The sequence below is a fragment of the Ischnura elegans genome, chromosome 6, assembly GCF_921293095.1.
Source record: "Ischnura elegans chromosome 6, ioIscEleg1.1, whole genome shotgun sequence".
In the NCBI taxonomy this organism is placed as follows: domain Eukaryota; kingdom Metazoa; phylum Arthropoda; class Insecta; order Odonata; family Coenagrionidae; genus Ischnura; species Ischnura elegans.
Genome location: NC_060251.1, coordinates 69794115 through 69811156, shown reverse-complemented (window position 1 = coordinate 69811156; position 17042 = coordinate 69794115). Strand labels below are relative to the sequence as shown.

The 17042-nt window shown below is 37.7% G+C and overlaps 1 protein-coding gene across 2 annotated transcripts in view; it reads right to left on the bottom strand.

Moving 5' to 3' along the window:
- Window positions 1–4817, bottom strand: part of LOC124160970 (filamin-A) — a 298897-nt gene extending 294080 nt beyond the window's left edge. The window contains exon 1 of one of the 2 annotated variants that reach the window (XM_046537107.1): window positions 4252–4817. In XM_046537107.1, the coding sequence (XP_046393063.1) occupies window positions 4252–4302 (51 nt within the window). In that variant the 5' untranslated portion in view covers window positions 4303–4817. The remainder of the gene's footprint in view (window positions 1–4251) is intronic. The other variant, XM_046537108.1, reaches the window with a different exon arrangement.
- Between the last annotated feature and the right edge of the window lie 12225 nt (window positions 4818–17042).

The following is a 17042-nucleotide window of genomic DNA, read 5'->3' as shown; positions in this document are numbered from 1 at the left end:
CGCGACGTTTCGGCTTCCGACTAGCTACCTGAATAGGTATCTGAAGTGTAGATTACGACGGGGTATGTGATGAATGAAACTGTGACTGAATTTCTGAAGGTTTCTCATGAATAGGATCCAGCTGTTAGTATTGGGATGCAATGTTCTCAGAAGATAAGTTATATACTCATCTGTAAGTCAATTTTCAAAGGAACTCTTTCGAAGTTTCACTGAAGAGAACACCTGTTTACATGTGCCGCGGGTGGGATAGATCTTTTCAAAGGGCCGCGTCTGTCCAGCCCATCTTTGCTATCTATCAGTCCTACTCCATTCCTTTTCCCTTCCCTGTTTACCTGATATTCTTACAAGCTAAACGTTTAAGAATTGAAAATAAATATTTAAAATTGCACGATATCGTATACCACCGTAGCTCGGAGAATTGGAGGTGAGTGTTTAAGCTCCAGATATGCCAACTGAGCGTATTTGTATTGTTGGGCTACTAGATGAGCGGATTTGATTCGGTGGGGGATTGTTGAGCGTTTGTGCAGTGGGGGTATCGCTTTGTCATAAGGTTTTCAAGTAAGGGTATGCAATGCATGGAAAACCAAAGATGTGGGAAATCAATTATACGTTTTCTGGATCATGTAATGCATCGCTTTTTTCTGGCGATCAATAGCAGTGAAGATTCATCAGGTCTCACACCGAGTAAGGTCCTTCATATCTCCTTCCGAGGTTTCGATATGCAGCTCGCCTATCGTCCTCAGGGACTCAGGTATGCAAGTTGGATTCGAACTGGGTAAAATTGTTCTCATAAGATAAGTTACATGCTCATCTGTCACAGACCATTTTAATGAAACTCTTTCGAAGTTGCATTTTATAAAACTCCTGTTTTTTCATGTCCGAGTTGGATTCCTGAATCCCTGAGGACGAGTGGCGAGTTGCATATCCAGGGGCGGTTTGGGGTAATTGGGGACCCTCGGCTGGGGCTCATGATGGGTCTCCCCTTACCGGGGTCCTCCCCTAAAAAATTTAACGAGTTTGCATGCCCGGATATGGATTTTGACGCAATTCTGGCTCTTAAAAACCAGATAAAAGTTTATAAGAATAACAATTTCGTAAGTAAAATACTAATAAAAATGAGAAATTCACGGCTTATAAAATTTAATCATGTATTATGGTTCTATTATCTATTATGTAGTGAATTTGTTTTTTGAAACTCCGCTGAAATATAAAAGAAAACTCAAAAACGACGTGCATGAATAAACCTTAAAAAATAACAGGCCCTCTTTTAATTCTGACAACTTTATTACTTACTTACCTTATTTTTTATACAATCTTTTCACACGGAATATGCATACAATGTAAAGCAATTAATGAAAAAGTAGAATTCTATAATGGGAAACAATGTTAGTATATGTAATCTGAGTCTGTACCTATTACACGTTTCATATAAGCTTCACGATAGACGCGTGTGTTGTGTCCCTAAGGTCGGGGCCTTTTGTGATTGCTGACCAGCCGACCTGGCCCCTGTGCACTTCGAAACGTTGAAATGAGATATAGAGGTCCTTACCCAGAGTAAGATTCGAGAAATCTTCTCTGCCGTTCCCTGGATCGTTGGCGGAAAACGATTCGTTATGGCATTTACGACCTATGCTCAAAATTCCTCGATGGCATAACTTCGTTGCCCTGAAAGCGAGTCCCCTGGGAATGTTTTGGTGTGCACCTGCCTCGGGGCTTTTGCTGGGGAATTCGATCCTCAAGTAGGCGGTCCGGGGGCGGCCACGGCCTCCGCTGACGGGCCCACGTCACCTTCCTATGGTCGGCCGAAGCTGAAGGTCTCCGCGGCAGCTACGTAAACAAACATATGCGCGTATCCGTTTGGCCAGCTTTAAAGTGCACACACATCTTAATCAGAGAATTAGTCTCCTAGTGATCCCTTTATTTGCAGAAAACTATAACTTTACAACACACCAACACTACCCTTCACTGGACCTCTCCTACACCTATCACAATTATAACTCCCGTATAAAAAAACGTATACTTTCATAATATGACTGGCATAACCTCCATTGTTCTAGAATGACAGAAAAAATTCTATTTCTTCATATGTCTATATTATACAGTTTTTTATACTAGGTTCCTATTTATTCATTGCGAAAGGTCACTTGTGGCTATTTTTAATATTTATAAACGAATAAATAATTTTTCAACCTCTCATGTTACTTAAAAATCATTGTATCCATGCCAAAGTATTGAACATCCGATTGATTGTAATCCGAACAAGGATAAATTCAGAAAAATATTTCGGGGGTTTCTTGGGAGAAGGCAGTAAATATGGGCGGGAAGGTACTTTGGAGGACAGGGTACAGGGATCCGTAAGGGATTTATTTGGAGGGGTAGTACTTAAGGCTTTTAATCGTAATCATTTTGGGGGAGGGTTAGAACCCCTGGAGTCCCCGCTCGCCTCTCCCTTAAGATAGGGTATGCATAATTGGAAGACTAATGGAGTGGCATATTGGAAGAATATAGCGCTGGATAAAATGCATGCATGTTCGTAAATATATTTGAAGCTATGTTCACGGAAACTATATTGCTGATGCATCATTCAGAGGTGATTGGGATTGCGCTAAAATAAACTATGCTCATGCGTTGATAGAGATGTGTCATAGGGCTATATTCAGAACTTAGTTACGGATTTGTAATGGCACATGCATTGGCATAGCATCTGCTGTTATTGAACGTTGCTTGATTACTATTTAAAAAAAACTCATCCAAGCATTACAGGGTCGTAAATGCTTTTCCGCATTTATGGCCCAGTGATGCAGCGGTATGAAGTGGCAATCATATCTATAGAGATGCCGCTACAAAGGAAAGCAAAGGAGAACATTTTACGAGATAAATATAACAATTGATGTCGTTGGAAAACTTATATGAAGAAATACGCCTCTGAGAAAATATCATTTAAGTTGTGTGTTGTGATAAAACCATTCTCAGATACCTTGGCCAAAAACGGTGTTACATCCAAACTTTTTGTAAGCTTTTACAGAGTTTTAATCCTTGGCATTTCAGACCGATACTTAATTTTGCGGTCTTCCAGATGAGTACAGTAATGGTAAAAAAAAAGTTTGTTGTACCTCGCACCATTATACGGAAAAGAGGCAAAACTATAACTTAAGAAGTATTTCCTACTGATAGACAAATTTTGATACTCACAGGCCACAATATTAAAACATCCATCGAGGTAAATCGTATTTATATTTATTTATTATGCTCCACTCAAATGCATCATTGGTGCATTAAAACTCCATCAATGGTGTATTTATCTAGATTTGAAACAAGATAGTCCCCCACCATACAGGGGATCTCCCCCGAATATTTTTTGTTACGTCATCTGTGTTGATTGTATTTATTATGCATGCTTATTTACATTTATGGCGAATACTATGAAAATGCCTTGATAAGGGATGACTAGTCAGAGCCCGAAACCTAAAATTTCATTACCGGTGGCCCGAAAAGTTTTCACATTATTTTTTTTGTCCACGTGTGCAGCGAAACAAATATAGAGGCTGCTCCTGCGTGTACTCCTAATTATTTTCCCGCTTATTTATGCATTGCTTCCGATTTTATCTTACCATGAGATTGCAACAGGCTGCAAGTTTGAAACTAATTTGCATTTGAATTCGTTGGAGTAGGTAAAGTTCCTGGAAAATGTAACCAAATGCTTTTACCAAGTTATAACCTCTTCAATTCAGTCTTTTGTACATTTATAACCAATGGGTATGGGCCATAGTCCTAGCTTGTCATCACTATCTCAGAGACTCAAGGAGAATATTGAAATGAAAAATGACATTCCTCTTCCCCACAATGTAGAAAAGTGCAACTAACTTTGATTTCAGCACATTGAACTTCCACTATATCACTCCTGAATTGGCTGACAGGCTCAACCAGAATATTGGTTAAGATAGGTGAGGTCAGAGCTCATCAAAGATTAAACCACTGGCGAGTGAATTGCACCCATTGAAGGTAAGGGGGGATTAATTCCTATGGCCATCTCGCACTTCAAGGACATATATATGGGGATATCAAAACTTCAACTAACAATAAGATTTGAACAGGTAACCTTCCAGCATAAGCACAGTGTGCTCTACCGCGTTCCGTAGCGACGCAAAAACAAACGGCGGGTCGCAGAGCAGCTATACAACTCTCCGCCGGCGCCAGCATTTCACTCTCTCCGCTCGACATTTAACTCAAGGAGGGCAAGAAGGCACTCACCTGGTTGAGCCTGGGCTCTTCCCCGGTCGCAGACGCCGTCAAAGTAGCCATCGCGACGATCCTATTCTCTGATTCCCGCCCGGGCTACTTAGTTGGTGGTTATGTGCGCCAGTCGCCTGCCTGGGAACGAAGGCCGCAGCAGCTTCTATCCGTTATGCGGCCGAAAAGTTAGATTGACTCGCGTTCAGCACTGGTACAGCTGCCTTTTGCGCCTAAACTATACTCTAATGAGTGTCAAAACGCACTTCGTATGGGAATTTTCAGGACAAAATGCGTTGAAACAATGATGAATAAGATGATACGATGGGGATGTTAGAATGAGGTTCCGTAGACTGTCCAATATCTATATATCTATATACAAGGGTAAACACAAACACACGTATGGTTAGAGTCAAACACACCGAGTCACAATGCACACATAAAAACACCGCTCTCGCGTATCGGGGTAGATTATGTTATGGAATGGTTGTGCAGCGTTATGTCTCTGCCTACGGACTGGATCGGGGACTTCTCGATCCAGCCACACGGGGATTGCATTGGAAAGGTGCGGAGGCGAAGTAGGTGGGAGGGGCCCTATAGGGCCACGGGAGGGGAAAGTGAGTGAGCGACTGAGGTCCGCCTTGGGCAGTGCCGCGGCACCCGTGGAAAGAGGGGAGGGGAAAGACTAGAGGGGAGTGGAGAGTGGGTCGAGGTTGAAATCGCGCTCACCAGAGGGCAGGTCGCGTCAGAGGAGTTTGAAGATTTGAGTTTCGCGCGCAGGTGGCAGCACCTTCTAGTGTGTGCCGCGAGTTCCGCTTTAGTCCAAACATGTTTTATTTTATTAATTTATATCCACACCACCGAAAACAGCACTTATCGGCCTTTAAATCGGGGTTTTTATATTATATATTGCAATCAAACTTAGGATAACTTACCCAGGCGGGACTCGCGGCCTTTGGTTTGGCAGCTAAGGACTTTACCCCACCGCCACCGAAAACCTTAAACCATGTTAATTAGTTTATATGGATTAAGTTGTAAACCTTTTAAATGAGGTATTTTTCTACCTAGATGAAAATTATTTCTTTTGCTGGTAGTGAAGGCTGTTCGTGTGCTCCACCGGATGATATCCTCGATTACCGCCGACGTTTTGAGGTACGAGTCTAACTTCATGTTCAGGGCTGAATGCCGTGTCTAAAACTTGGGCAGTCATGGAGAATATCACCCGGTTGAGCACCTGATCAGCTTCCACAACAAACATACGCCAGGAAAGCTACCAATTTTATCATTTTTACTATTTAACCTTAATAGGGTGGTTTACTATTAGTTTTTTATTGCCTAAATTGAAAGATTATTACTCCTGGGGTAGGTATATCACGCTTTTAGATTGTTAAATAACGATATCTATATTTCGCGATTATATGACAAGTGAAAATTTCAAGCGCGCAAGAACGCGACGGCCAAGTTTGAATGCTGGGAAAAGCTCCGTGTGACGTCGTTCTGGTTCCCGCTGCCGCAAGTGAGGTGTCCTTGGGGCGAGGCTCTGAGCGCTGATACGACGCAGGATGCTAGCAAGCAGCAGAGTACCCTGCTAGCAGGTAGCACTTGGCTTTAATAAGGATTATTAATACACTATCAAACGAAGGTAACTGTACGACCATAGGAAATTTTAATAGGTGATTATTAAGAGACGTTTCCTTGAGCTCTGTGCCTCATGCACGCATTAGTAATTTCAGACGATGTAAAACTTCTGACTACTCGTATAGAATCTAGGTCCCTGTGACGTCACGTGGAGTGGCATCGCATGGTCACCAATCTGGCATTTTTCAAATGTGTTTAAAATTGACCATTAACATTCGTATAAACTGGGATTTCTAAAAAGAAATAATTTGTATATTATGAATAGAGTAATGGTGGGTAACTAATCGCAATCAATGCCTTTCGTTTTCTTTGATGAAGGAAATTACCATATTGTGGTGTCATGGTAGTGCCACTCGTTGCCGAGTTTTGTCTTTGCGTGAGTGCGCGCGTGTATTTTGCTATTGTGGATAATGTTATGTGTGCATGTGGCGGTCCTCTTGCATGCTGCATATAGGTGATTGATAAACCCCTGGAAAACACACTAGATGCACCTTCCAGGAAATTATGTAGATGTACATGAGCACTTTGACAAATAGATTGGCTATTTTTTGTTAAGTAATTTTAGTACCATAATTAAGGACAAGTAAGCATATTGAGTGGCTAAAAAATCCTTAAATCATTTCCATTTTAATAAAATTTTTGACTGAAATGGTTCATACCAAAAAAGGGAGTATTTCAAAATTTACTGTATACCTTTGGACTAAATATCAATAAATATTTTCAGAAAAATTTCAAAGATGTTGATGAAAAATGTTTACCACGTCAGATTTATCAAAAAACAAAATTTTTAAAGAAAAAAAGCAATTGTTATGATCTACCTACACGCTTTCATGTAAATGTTCCTTTAAACTAAAAAGTAGCATATATCTTTTCAGGAGAATTCCATATATGCACGAAATGAATATGATGCACGAAAACCTGTACCACGTCCATTTTTCAATCAACGAAAAGTTTAAAGAAATGACAATTTTTATGGGATACATACCTTCACGCTTGATTTACCTTGGGATAACTTAACGTTGTATAATTTTCCCTAATGAATGGGAATGTATACCTGAACTGTAAATGAAACTTAAATCCATGGCGAATGATGTTTAATTTATAGAAAGGAGTTCTAAGGAAGTCGAAATATGAGAAAATATTATATTTGCGTGCCAGTAGGATACAATCTTATATCTCTTATTCTTTCAATTACTTTTATGTTAACACATTCCGTGCTGACCGTTTTTTGAAGAAAATGCCCTGTGGCTGACTTTTTGGCAAAAATTTGTATTTTTTTATTATTATTTTAACGACGTGATCTTATGATTTGTGATGCCTGCTACATGTTTTCGCACTTTTTTTAAAAAAATAACCCTTCATTTGATAAAAATTTGAAATTTAAATTTTCTAAGTATCCTGTCAAACTTTTGATACCGTCCCGCAACACACCTACATGTTTCCCACATTTCTTTGCTCTTTGTCAGTACTGTAGCGAAAACCCGTTCAGACTTTATCACTTTCTGGAAAAAAATAATGGAAATAGTAATGCAGCAAACATTATTTTTATAATCTGGAAATGATACATTTAAATACGATTTTAAATGTTTTATTGCTCAAAAGAAAATATTGCGAGTATTACCAATATTTCCAGCAAAAGTGTTACTCCCTATGGTGAAAAAATTATTATGAACGATATGATATCCTCTGGATAAGATTTTATAATGATATACATTGGTTTATAAATGAAAGGGGAAATTTGTATAAACGAAGAATTGTTGCAATGAAACATATTGTTTTACAAATCAAAAATTGACCAGCATTTTTAGAATAATTTTTCAGTCACTAAATACTTTGCATAAAATAATATCTTTTTAAATAAATATTGAAATAGAAAATATAAAAGGTAAACATTAAAAAATAATTTTTTCCCGCTGGGTAAATAATTTTCTGCATCACAAATTCTTGTGATACTTCTGGAAACAGTCAAGACACAATCGAGGATCAGATAGGCAGGTGGGGCTATAATATGATGCATCCTGGTGGGCATTATTCTTGAAGCACTGCCTACATCTCTTCTGTTTTCGTCTTTTCTGTCTATCGTGTTTTTCATATAATCGGGGAAATCCTATATAAGTCCTAATAAGCCCTTGGTTTTGGTTGAGGCAGACTAGGATGACTATCTCCTCAAAGGGATCGAAGGTACAGATATTGTCATAAGAGATTCTATAACTGGAATTAGAAAGTCGATGAGAGGAATTTTTAAAAACTTTTCTTTGAATAAAAATTACGTTTCAGCAACAGTGATTTCAGTAGGTGGATTCCCAATTTTTAGTACCATTAGATGAATTTTCTTTCAATGGGAAAGTCAGACATCATTTGATCCCAATGATCGATGCCACAATTTTAATTGCTATTTTCAACCACCGCCTGTGGCTTTCTTGGCGTGCACCCTCGCCTTTTCGTAGATTCGTTCATTTTTTGCACTGAATTCAGCGATAATCATCCGCACTTCCCTGTAATCCGTCCACCTTAGGATACCGATTTTATGCTCATGAAAGGCCTCCACCACCTCACTTTTCTTTAATTCGTAGCAGAGCACCAAAAGAGGAATAACTTTCTTGCCTCTCCTCAGTGTCCCCGTCAAGTTAGGTTTCCCATTTGGATGGAATCTAGAACTGGCTACACTGTTATAAAAGTTATCAATATGAAAGGATTAGCCTCAGTCAAAATGATCCTCCATCATTTGTTTACCATCTTCTCCGACTCCCCTTTTCCAGACACTTCTGAGTTGGAGAACCTGCAGCGCCAAACCCTTTGCTTCCGTCAACATATACAACTTCATTGCGTACCTGTAGCGCTTTCCCCTCATATATTCACTATATCCCAGCCTAGCTCTCCATGGAATCATAGACTCTTCCAAACTTAGGTCACGTGAGCGGTTCACTACTTTTTCCACTGTTTCCTTGAATGCGTCTATATGGGGCTAATTTTGAATAATCAGTGGGCCAGAGGAGTGTTAGAGTCAGAGAACGTAGATAGGTTCTTGTTGATTTGAACGGCTTGGAGAATAGACATGAATTGATCAAGCGACTTCTCTCTCCTGAACCAATGCAAGTCATATAAAGATCAAGCTTTTCAATTATAGGAGATACGGGAGATTTGGATAATTCTAGCACGAAAAATAAGGCCAAAAAGTGGGGAAATTCTTCTATGGTTTCCTTCAGGACACGTATTGCCCATTTTATATCCTCGGATGTATATATCCTCGGGCCGGATCAGTTTCTCCGAGTTCGGCGGTATGTGACTGGGTTAGTGGAAATTGTTCTCTTAGGCATTTTTTTTGTTGGGGAGGATGCCAAATAGAATGCTTGTAAGTATTTCGGATATTATGGAAAAAATCAAGTAATGAGTCTCTAATTCAAATGCTAGTGAACATAAGGATGGGGAAGTCTGGCTATTGTGCAGGAAATGTAAATAGTAAAAATAAATTGCAATGTGGAACCAGGACTTTACTGAAGTTATTGTAAAATTTATGGAAATATATTATTTCATGCATAGCAGCAAATAAACAGGGATAACAACAAATTTTGCCATGATGAAATCATAGCAAATAAAATTCACTCTGAAACTTAAAAAGTATAAGAACGGAAGCATTTATTGTTATCGTAAGGATAAAAATACACATACCTGGAGTATGTCCGAAATTAGGCAACCAGCTAAGCAATCTACCACGATAGCGTTAATTGACGTTAAAAATGAAAATAGCAACAAGGGAAAAATATCTGTATTCCTTCTTGTAAAAACCAATTAAATAAACACAATCTAATCATTGCGTTAAAAGTCACAAAGAAAGATAAAATACCTTGTAATAAAGTAATTACCTATACTCGTCAAATGTAAAAGCTTCTTTTTATTATTTCGCTTTGAATATTTGCAAAAGTTTTTTTTTAATGTATAAGAACAATTATGAGAATATACAACTGTTTTTTGCATTATAAAATTAAAGTAATCAAAAAATACACTGTAAAAAGCCACCCCCAAAGACGTCCTTGCAGAGCAAAACCGGGTAAAATAGAAAAACACAGAAAAAATCGAAAAAAATTTTTTTCGGAGCTTTCCGAACGGCAAACAGGCGAAGAGTGGTGACTGACCCTCTCCCATACCCTAACAGCGGTGGCTGGCGCTCAGGGCGGAATATAACGCAAAAGGGAATCATGACGTAGCGTCTACGTCATCAGTCACTGGGTAGTGACTGCCATGACGTAGACGCTACGTCATGAGCACGGAACGTGTTAATGGAATATTGTAGACTTAAAAGCATGTAGCATAAAATATCACAGGTATTTGCATAAATGGGCCTTCAAAAAAAATAATCCCTCATCATATTGCCTTCTACCAAAATATTAATGATAGAACCAACATTCAAGAATACCATGAAAGAGTAACATTTGTAAACACTGCCTCCATTCAGACATGTTAGAAGCGCAATTTTGTGAAGTATACTGATCCTGCATATTACTACTAATTCAATCGCTGATACATTGAAATCCCATAAAATCCATCAATTGAGTATTAAAGCCAAAGTTTACATTCTTCATACCCATCTAAATTAACTATTTGACTTCTCGGTTCATTTTTCGTAAGAAAATATTGAAAGGTCAACATGGCATTAAAGTTGCGTGAAAGAAGCATACAGGAAAGTGGACTATGCCCATGATAGTCAACGACATCCGAAGACGATCTAAAAAGAGAAATTCTCAAGGATATTTTTTTTGTATATTTTCTTTCAAATATTTATTCATTTAATCTGCACTGACACATATATTGCATACCCTATGGGAGCAAATTCTTGCGTTTCAAGCGACGCCATTGGGTTATGTTGCAAAATATTAAGTTTTCATGAAATCTTACTTAATGTGTAGTTTGGAAAAATCGTGACGCAGAAGTTAAAATGTCATTTTCCAAATCTGCAGAAAAAATTTCAGATATACTACTTCATTTCAAAATAATGAAAATTTGCGTAGTAGTGAATTGCAGGAAAGTAGGACGACTAAATAGCCAAGGCTATGATGCTAAAATTATTTCCCGGTCAATTAAGAAAACCATGCATTTAAAATTATTTCACATCTTCAAACATGCGGTTTGAAGATGTGAAATTACTTGCCGTGGTTTCATTCTCAGTATAAGGAAACGTGGGCTGAATATGATAGTTTTTTCTACGAAAACGTATGATTAACACCTTAGCAATAGAACTCGATGCAATTTAATGACTTTTTTCCTGCGTCATCATTGGTATAAATATTTTTACGGCTATCCTGATTGAAATCCTGATTGGGATACCTTCAGAATTTTTTTCCGAAACACTGTTGCGATTTATTTATTTTGCTAAAACGAAGGATCGCCCCGACATATTACAAATATGATTATGAGTGTGTGTAATAGAAAGCACTTTAATAATAGAATTTATTGTTCATATTCCAGTACATATGTTTCTTTTAAGTCCACGCATGAGATATTGGCTAAAGTGATTATATTTCTGGAGCCAAAATGATGGTTTAAGACTCACAATTCAAGTATGACATCTAAGAAAATTAACTGTATGGAATTATACCATACTAGCTAACCCGGCGAACGTCGTACCGCCCAATAATTAATGAACAGTCCATTTACACTATTCTAACAGTCAACAGTCTAGTTTCACTAATCAAGAGTGTCTGTACCGAATTTAAGAACGTTTACTTTTTATAATAAATAAAGAAAATTATTCACTGAAACTACAAAAATGAGCATTTTAATGGCTTGTTAGAAACATGTTTTCCTTATTTAATCTACAAAAGGTTGACCAGGGCACATATATGCGGATTTATTTCAATGAATTCTTTAATTTTTATGTCTTAATTTAGGAAATTTTAGACAACGTGGTTTTATAAAGCAGTTAATAAAGTCAAAATTTTATGCATTCGGTTGTTGCCTATTTGCATTTTTAACCGAGAAAAAATATTTTTAAGTCCAAGTCTTGTCCGTTCTTGGGGAAAGTTTACTCGACGCTTTCCTGATCATAGAGATCATACCTCTATGATCCTGATGCTTGAATGGCGCTCAATATCTTGTGAAAATAGCACCTAGAAGCAGCATTAATTTGTCATGCCTTTTGGCGCGCTAGGTATAACTCGGTTTGGAAAAGTGCACTTCGTAAACCTGCCCCAGTGCCCGATGCGTAAACGTGCCCCGGTCTACCTTACACACTCGGCATTATTCCTTTGAGTCAAGTGCCGTCTGATATACAACAGTTTTTGTTCTGTTGTCAGGTGGAAGAACAAATAAAGCGGATGGTTTACAAAGACGTGAACATGCAACATATATTTGACCATGAGAAAAACATGGCGTTTCTTGATTCAGAGCACAAACACTCACCTTGTGATATGATACTCGTCATCGCGAATGCAACACGATTTGGAAATTGAATTCGTTTTAACTCTAAGGGCATATCGGTTGAGATCATGGGAATCCTCGCCACGAGAACTTCCTCATCTTTGAATTTTCCATTGAGTACAGCCGCGTGAATCACATTGATTATCAGTTTTTTTAATCAACCAACCGCGTTCCATTGCATAGCTATGGCTGGTTTGGGTTGCGAAGCATCGTGACCACCGAACCCTCAGCTGTAAATTGTGCCGTGGTACGCCACGCACACCTGAGGACATTAAAAATTCAGATGGCTTGTTGGTGACTTCGCCTTTGTTTGCTACACAGTCAATAGATTTGAATTAATGTAGAGTGACTATTGAAAGTGTTTTAACACTTTCAGTACAGTGTTTTAACCATAATTATTAAATGTTTTTGTGATACATAAGAATGATGAAGATTAAATAGATATTGTGAGTGATGCTTAAGTTGTAAGAAGAGTATCAAGGAAGAGAAGTCATTTAAAAACGTTTAGGAGAAGACGGAACAATTTGATTGGCTACATCATGAGACACGGGGGTCTCAGGAAAATTATCGTTGAGCGACAGGCGGGAGGGAAGTTAGGCAGAGGTAGGCTATAGATGAACCACAAAAAGTAGGTGGTGAAATATGTTAAATATAAGAATTATGTCAGGAGCGATTCCACGTAAATGTCATACGGACTGATTAAATAAAAAAGTAGTGGGTGGCACCGTTATTGATCAAAATCTCTGCTACAGAGCGTACACTTTCGTTATAAAGTGCTTACTTTTGCATGAGTTGCATGTGTCTCTGACACGAGAGATTTTTTTTAATGTGCTTACTTTACCATTTAGCCACATAAGAAATTTAATGAATACATTCATTTCAAAATTCAGTATCATAATTTAAAATTAGAAATAAATTTTTGTATGAACTGATTTTTCTTTTCCTATAATGACACATATCCGTCCATAGTTGCTATTTCGCTATTTCGAGACTTATTTGTATTCTGAAAAATAGAGTCTGCAATTCAAATACGTAATCATGTCGGTCCGTGACGGTTGACCTGAATTTAATACCGTAGATACTTGTTCCGTCAAGGTAAATGCTTCTTTTAATGTCCAAATCAAGCATGAGGTGCTCGACAATTAAGGTGTTGAACTGTTTTTGAGGAAACAATAATTCCGGCTCTGGAGTGCCGTTGCGCATTGACATTGTAACGCTAATTAAGGGACACTATACATTACCAGGCTAACAAAGGGCTATATTTACAGGTATTTAATGGTTAGCCGATAGGAGAATGAAAGGAGAGCTGCGTCCAGCCAATCTTAGAATTGATCACTTTTCATAAAATCGATGAGAAATATTAACCATTCACTGAACCTCGGATTCTTATACTTGATAAGCCAAGCCGGGTGAGTCTAATTCTGACCATATTTTTGAAAAAACACAATTACATGTTCTCGGAAATTATTCTGATACTTGCTACGTACAGTCGGTTTTGCGTCCAAGAAAAAAAGGAAAATATGTGTATCATTTTTCTCCAAACGATGATTTAGCGCTTGCTAATCGACGTACCGAAAACTTGTGAAAAGTGCCATTTTGTACTATTAATTACTGTGAAAACACGGGGGAGCCTGCGAAAAAACTGACTTCGTAACTATGCCTACATATTACAAGCAATTACGTATCTACGACAAGCACTCCTGCTATCTAGTTTAAAATACACCATTCAATCAAAAGTACCTATTTACAGTATAAATTAAGCAAATAAAGAATGGTTTCCCAAGTGAAATCCATAGAAAGATAACACAGGCCAACAAAAAAAAACTTTTTTTTTGGTGCCGAGAATTTTTTGGCTGATACTAACAATATTAGTGGTGCTGAATCCAAATATGATATCCGTTTTTATGTAACAGCGCTACTTTTTTAGATACGGCGTATTTTATGATTATATTCTTTCAAATTTTTGATATATTCCAGAAAATATTTTTTTAAATTTAAATCAATCTATAAATAAACTAATTCATAATCACTCTGCAGTATTTACTTTGAAAATCACCTTTATACCTTTGGGAAAGGGGTTGGGGAGGATTTGGCGTGTTTGAAGAAGGGGGAGACAGGCGTGCAGAGCGGAGGAAGTGGGAAAAGATACAACTAAGGGATGTTGGAAACCCACGTTGGAAAAGGACCCTAGTCATAACTGTAGAATAACGACACGTGGGAAGAATCACAGATAAGTGGAGAAGAGTAAAAAAGGGGGAATAGGGGGGATAGGGTAAAGAGAGAGTGTCTTTGAAAATGGAGAGGCGGGAGTAAGTAAGCCGTAAGGGAATTTCCGAAAACAAATGGTCAAATTCTCAAAGTTTTTATAAAGCAGCCTCTAAAAATGAGCTCAAATCGAAGAAGCTGTGTAAATCATTGTGATGTGTTTTGTTACATTTGAGGGGAATATACTTTAAAAGAAAATAGGAAAAACATTACAGACTTCGTGAAACGTGCATACCTAGGATATTTTGATGTTCAGCTTGGTGACCAAGGTAAAAAGTAGGCACCGCATGTTGTGTGTAAAACATGTACAGAACATCAGCGGTATTGGACTACAGGAAATAGGAAAAGTTTAAAGTTTGGTGTGACAATGGTTTGGAGAGAACCTACAAACCATATTGACGACTGTTATTTTTGCATGGTAAATGTTTAGGGAATTAATCGAAACAATCGCCACAAATGGAAATATCCAGATTTGCCTTCAGCTAGACCCCCAGCTAGACTTCAGCTAGTACCCCATTCAGAAGAAATCCCGATCCTAATATTTCAGACATTACGAGATGTATGTGAGGATAAATATGAGCCATTTGAACACATTCCTGATTCTATTGACGATAGTGACAGTGACTACGAGGCAGTATCAACAAATCCTCAACTATTTAATCAAGATGAACTAAGCGACCTTGTTAGAGAATTGAACTTACCGAAGGAAGCATCTGAACAACTAGTTTCAAGGATGTATGAAAAGAATTTAATGGAACAAGATACAAAAATTAATTTTTATCTCACAATTGAAAAGGATCTACTACCCATCTTTACTCAAGAAGACAATCTAACATTTTGTTTAGACTTTAGAGGTCTTCTGAAAGGAATGGGACTACCGCAATATGAAGCTAGTGATTGGCGTTTGTTCATTGATAGCTCCAAGCGTAGTTTAAAATGTGTTCTTTACAATGTTAACAAGTTTGGCTCAATACCAATCGCTCATTCAACTGAAATGAAAGAAGAATATGATACAATAGTATTGGCCTTACAGAAGATAAAATACCAGGGACATCGCTAGGTGATTTTTGTAGATTTAAAATTGGTGAACTTTCTTCTTGGGCAGCAATTTAGCAACACAAAATATCCTTGTTTCTTGTGCGTCTGTGCTAGCAGGGACAGACAAACCACTGGATTAAGAAGGAGTGGTCAAAGAGAGAAAACTTAATTATTGGGTAAAAACATTGTTGCTGAGTCTTTGGTGAACGGGAGAAAATCACCTTACCGCCCCTTCATGTTAAACTTGGCTTAATGAAGCAATTTGTAAAGGTTCTTGACAAGGATGGACCATGCTTCGGCTACATAAGAATAAAAATGCCGCAGATAACTATAGAAAAACTGAAAGCTGGTAGTTTTGATGGGCCACAAAACAGACAACTTACAAAGGATCCTGCTTTTGTCAAGCCATTGAATGAGATTGAAAAAAACAGTTGGCTTTCATTCGTTGAGGTAATAAAAATTTTTCTGGGAAATCACAAGCGAGAGAAATTATCTTGAGCTGGTAAACAATATGCTCACTAACTTTAAACCATTTGGATGTAATATTAGCATAAAAGTTCACTATACACAGTCACTTAGACTGTTTTCCTGAAAATTTAGGCGACACAAGTGAAAAACAAGGCGAATGATTTCACCAGGAAATTAAAACAATGTAAGATCGCTACCAAGGAAGATGGGATAAACATATGATGGCATATTACTGCTGGTGCTTAAAACGAGACTGTTTTAACAAAGTGCACGCAAGAAAACTCGCAAAAGGAGCTTCCGTAGTGTTGAGTGATGTTTTTACGTCTTTTTTTTTGTTTAAATTGTTTTACTTCAGTAAAAAATGTTACTATTTGTATTCAATTGTATTGTAAAACTATTGTAATTGTAGGTGATTTAACATTCCTATAAATAAATCAAGTCTTTATATTTTGTGGGTTTTATCATATGTGTAATATCATCATATTGAAAAATTTTTACTTAAGTAACAACATATCTGTATCTTGAAAACTAGAGCTGATAGGAAAAAACTAATATCATATTTGGATTCAGCACCCCAATTATACTTGAAATCAGCTTTAAAAGCTCCGGCACCAAAACCACTGTTGACCTGTGTAATTTAACGTAACTTTTAATGCATGACCTCAGCTAAGATATTTTAGCCTATGGCATGTTTCTTTTAATTATTATTTAATTTACCATATTGCCTTCAATAAAAGTGCTCGGCTAAGTCCACAAAGTCTCCCCTGACAGAAGTGCACAGCTTGATTCAAATAAACTATTACTCTCTCGAGCTAAGAAGCGATTCATGGTATGCTTTCGAGGTACTCAGGGATGCGAAGATGCAAGCTGACAAGATTAATTTCCACCGCACCTATATCATACTAGATTATGAGAAAACAATCCCAATTTCAAGAATATTTATTGAAATATGAAAAACCTTGGCATATTTCAAATTTTCTTTCGTTTGT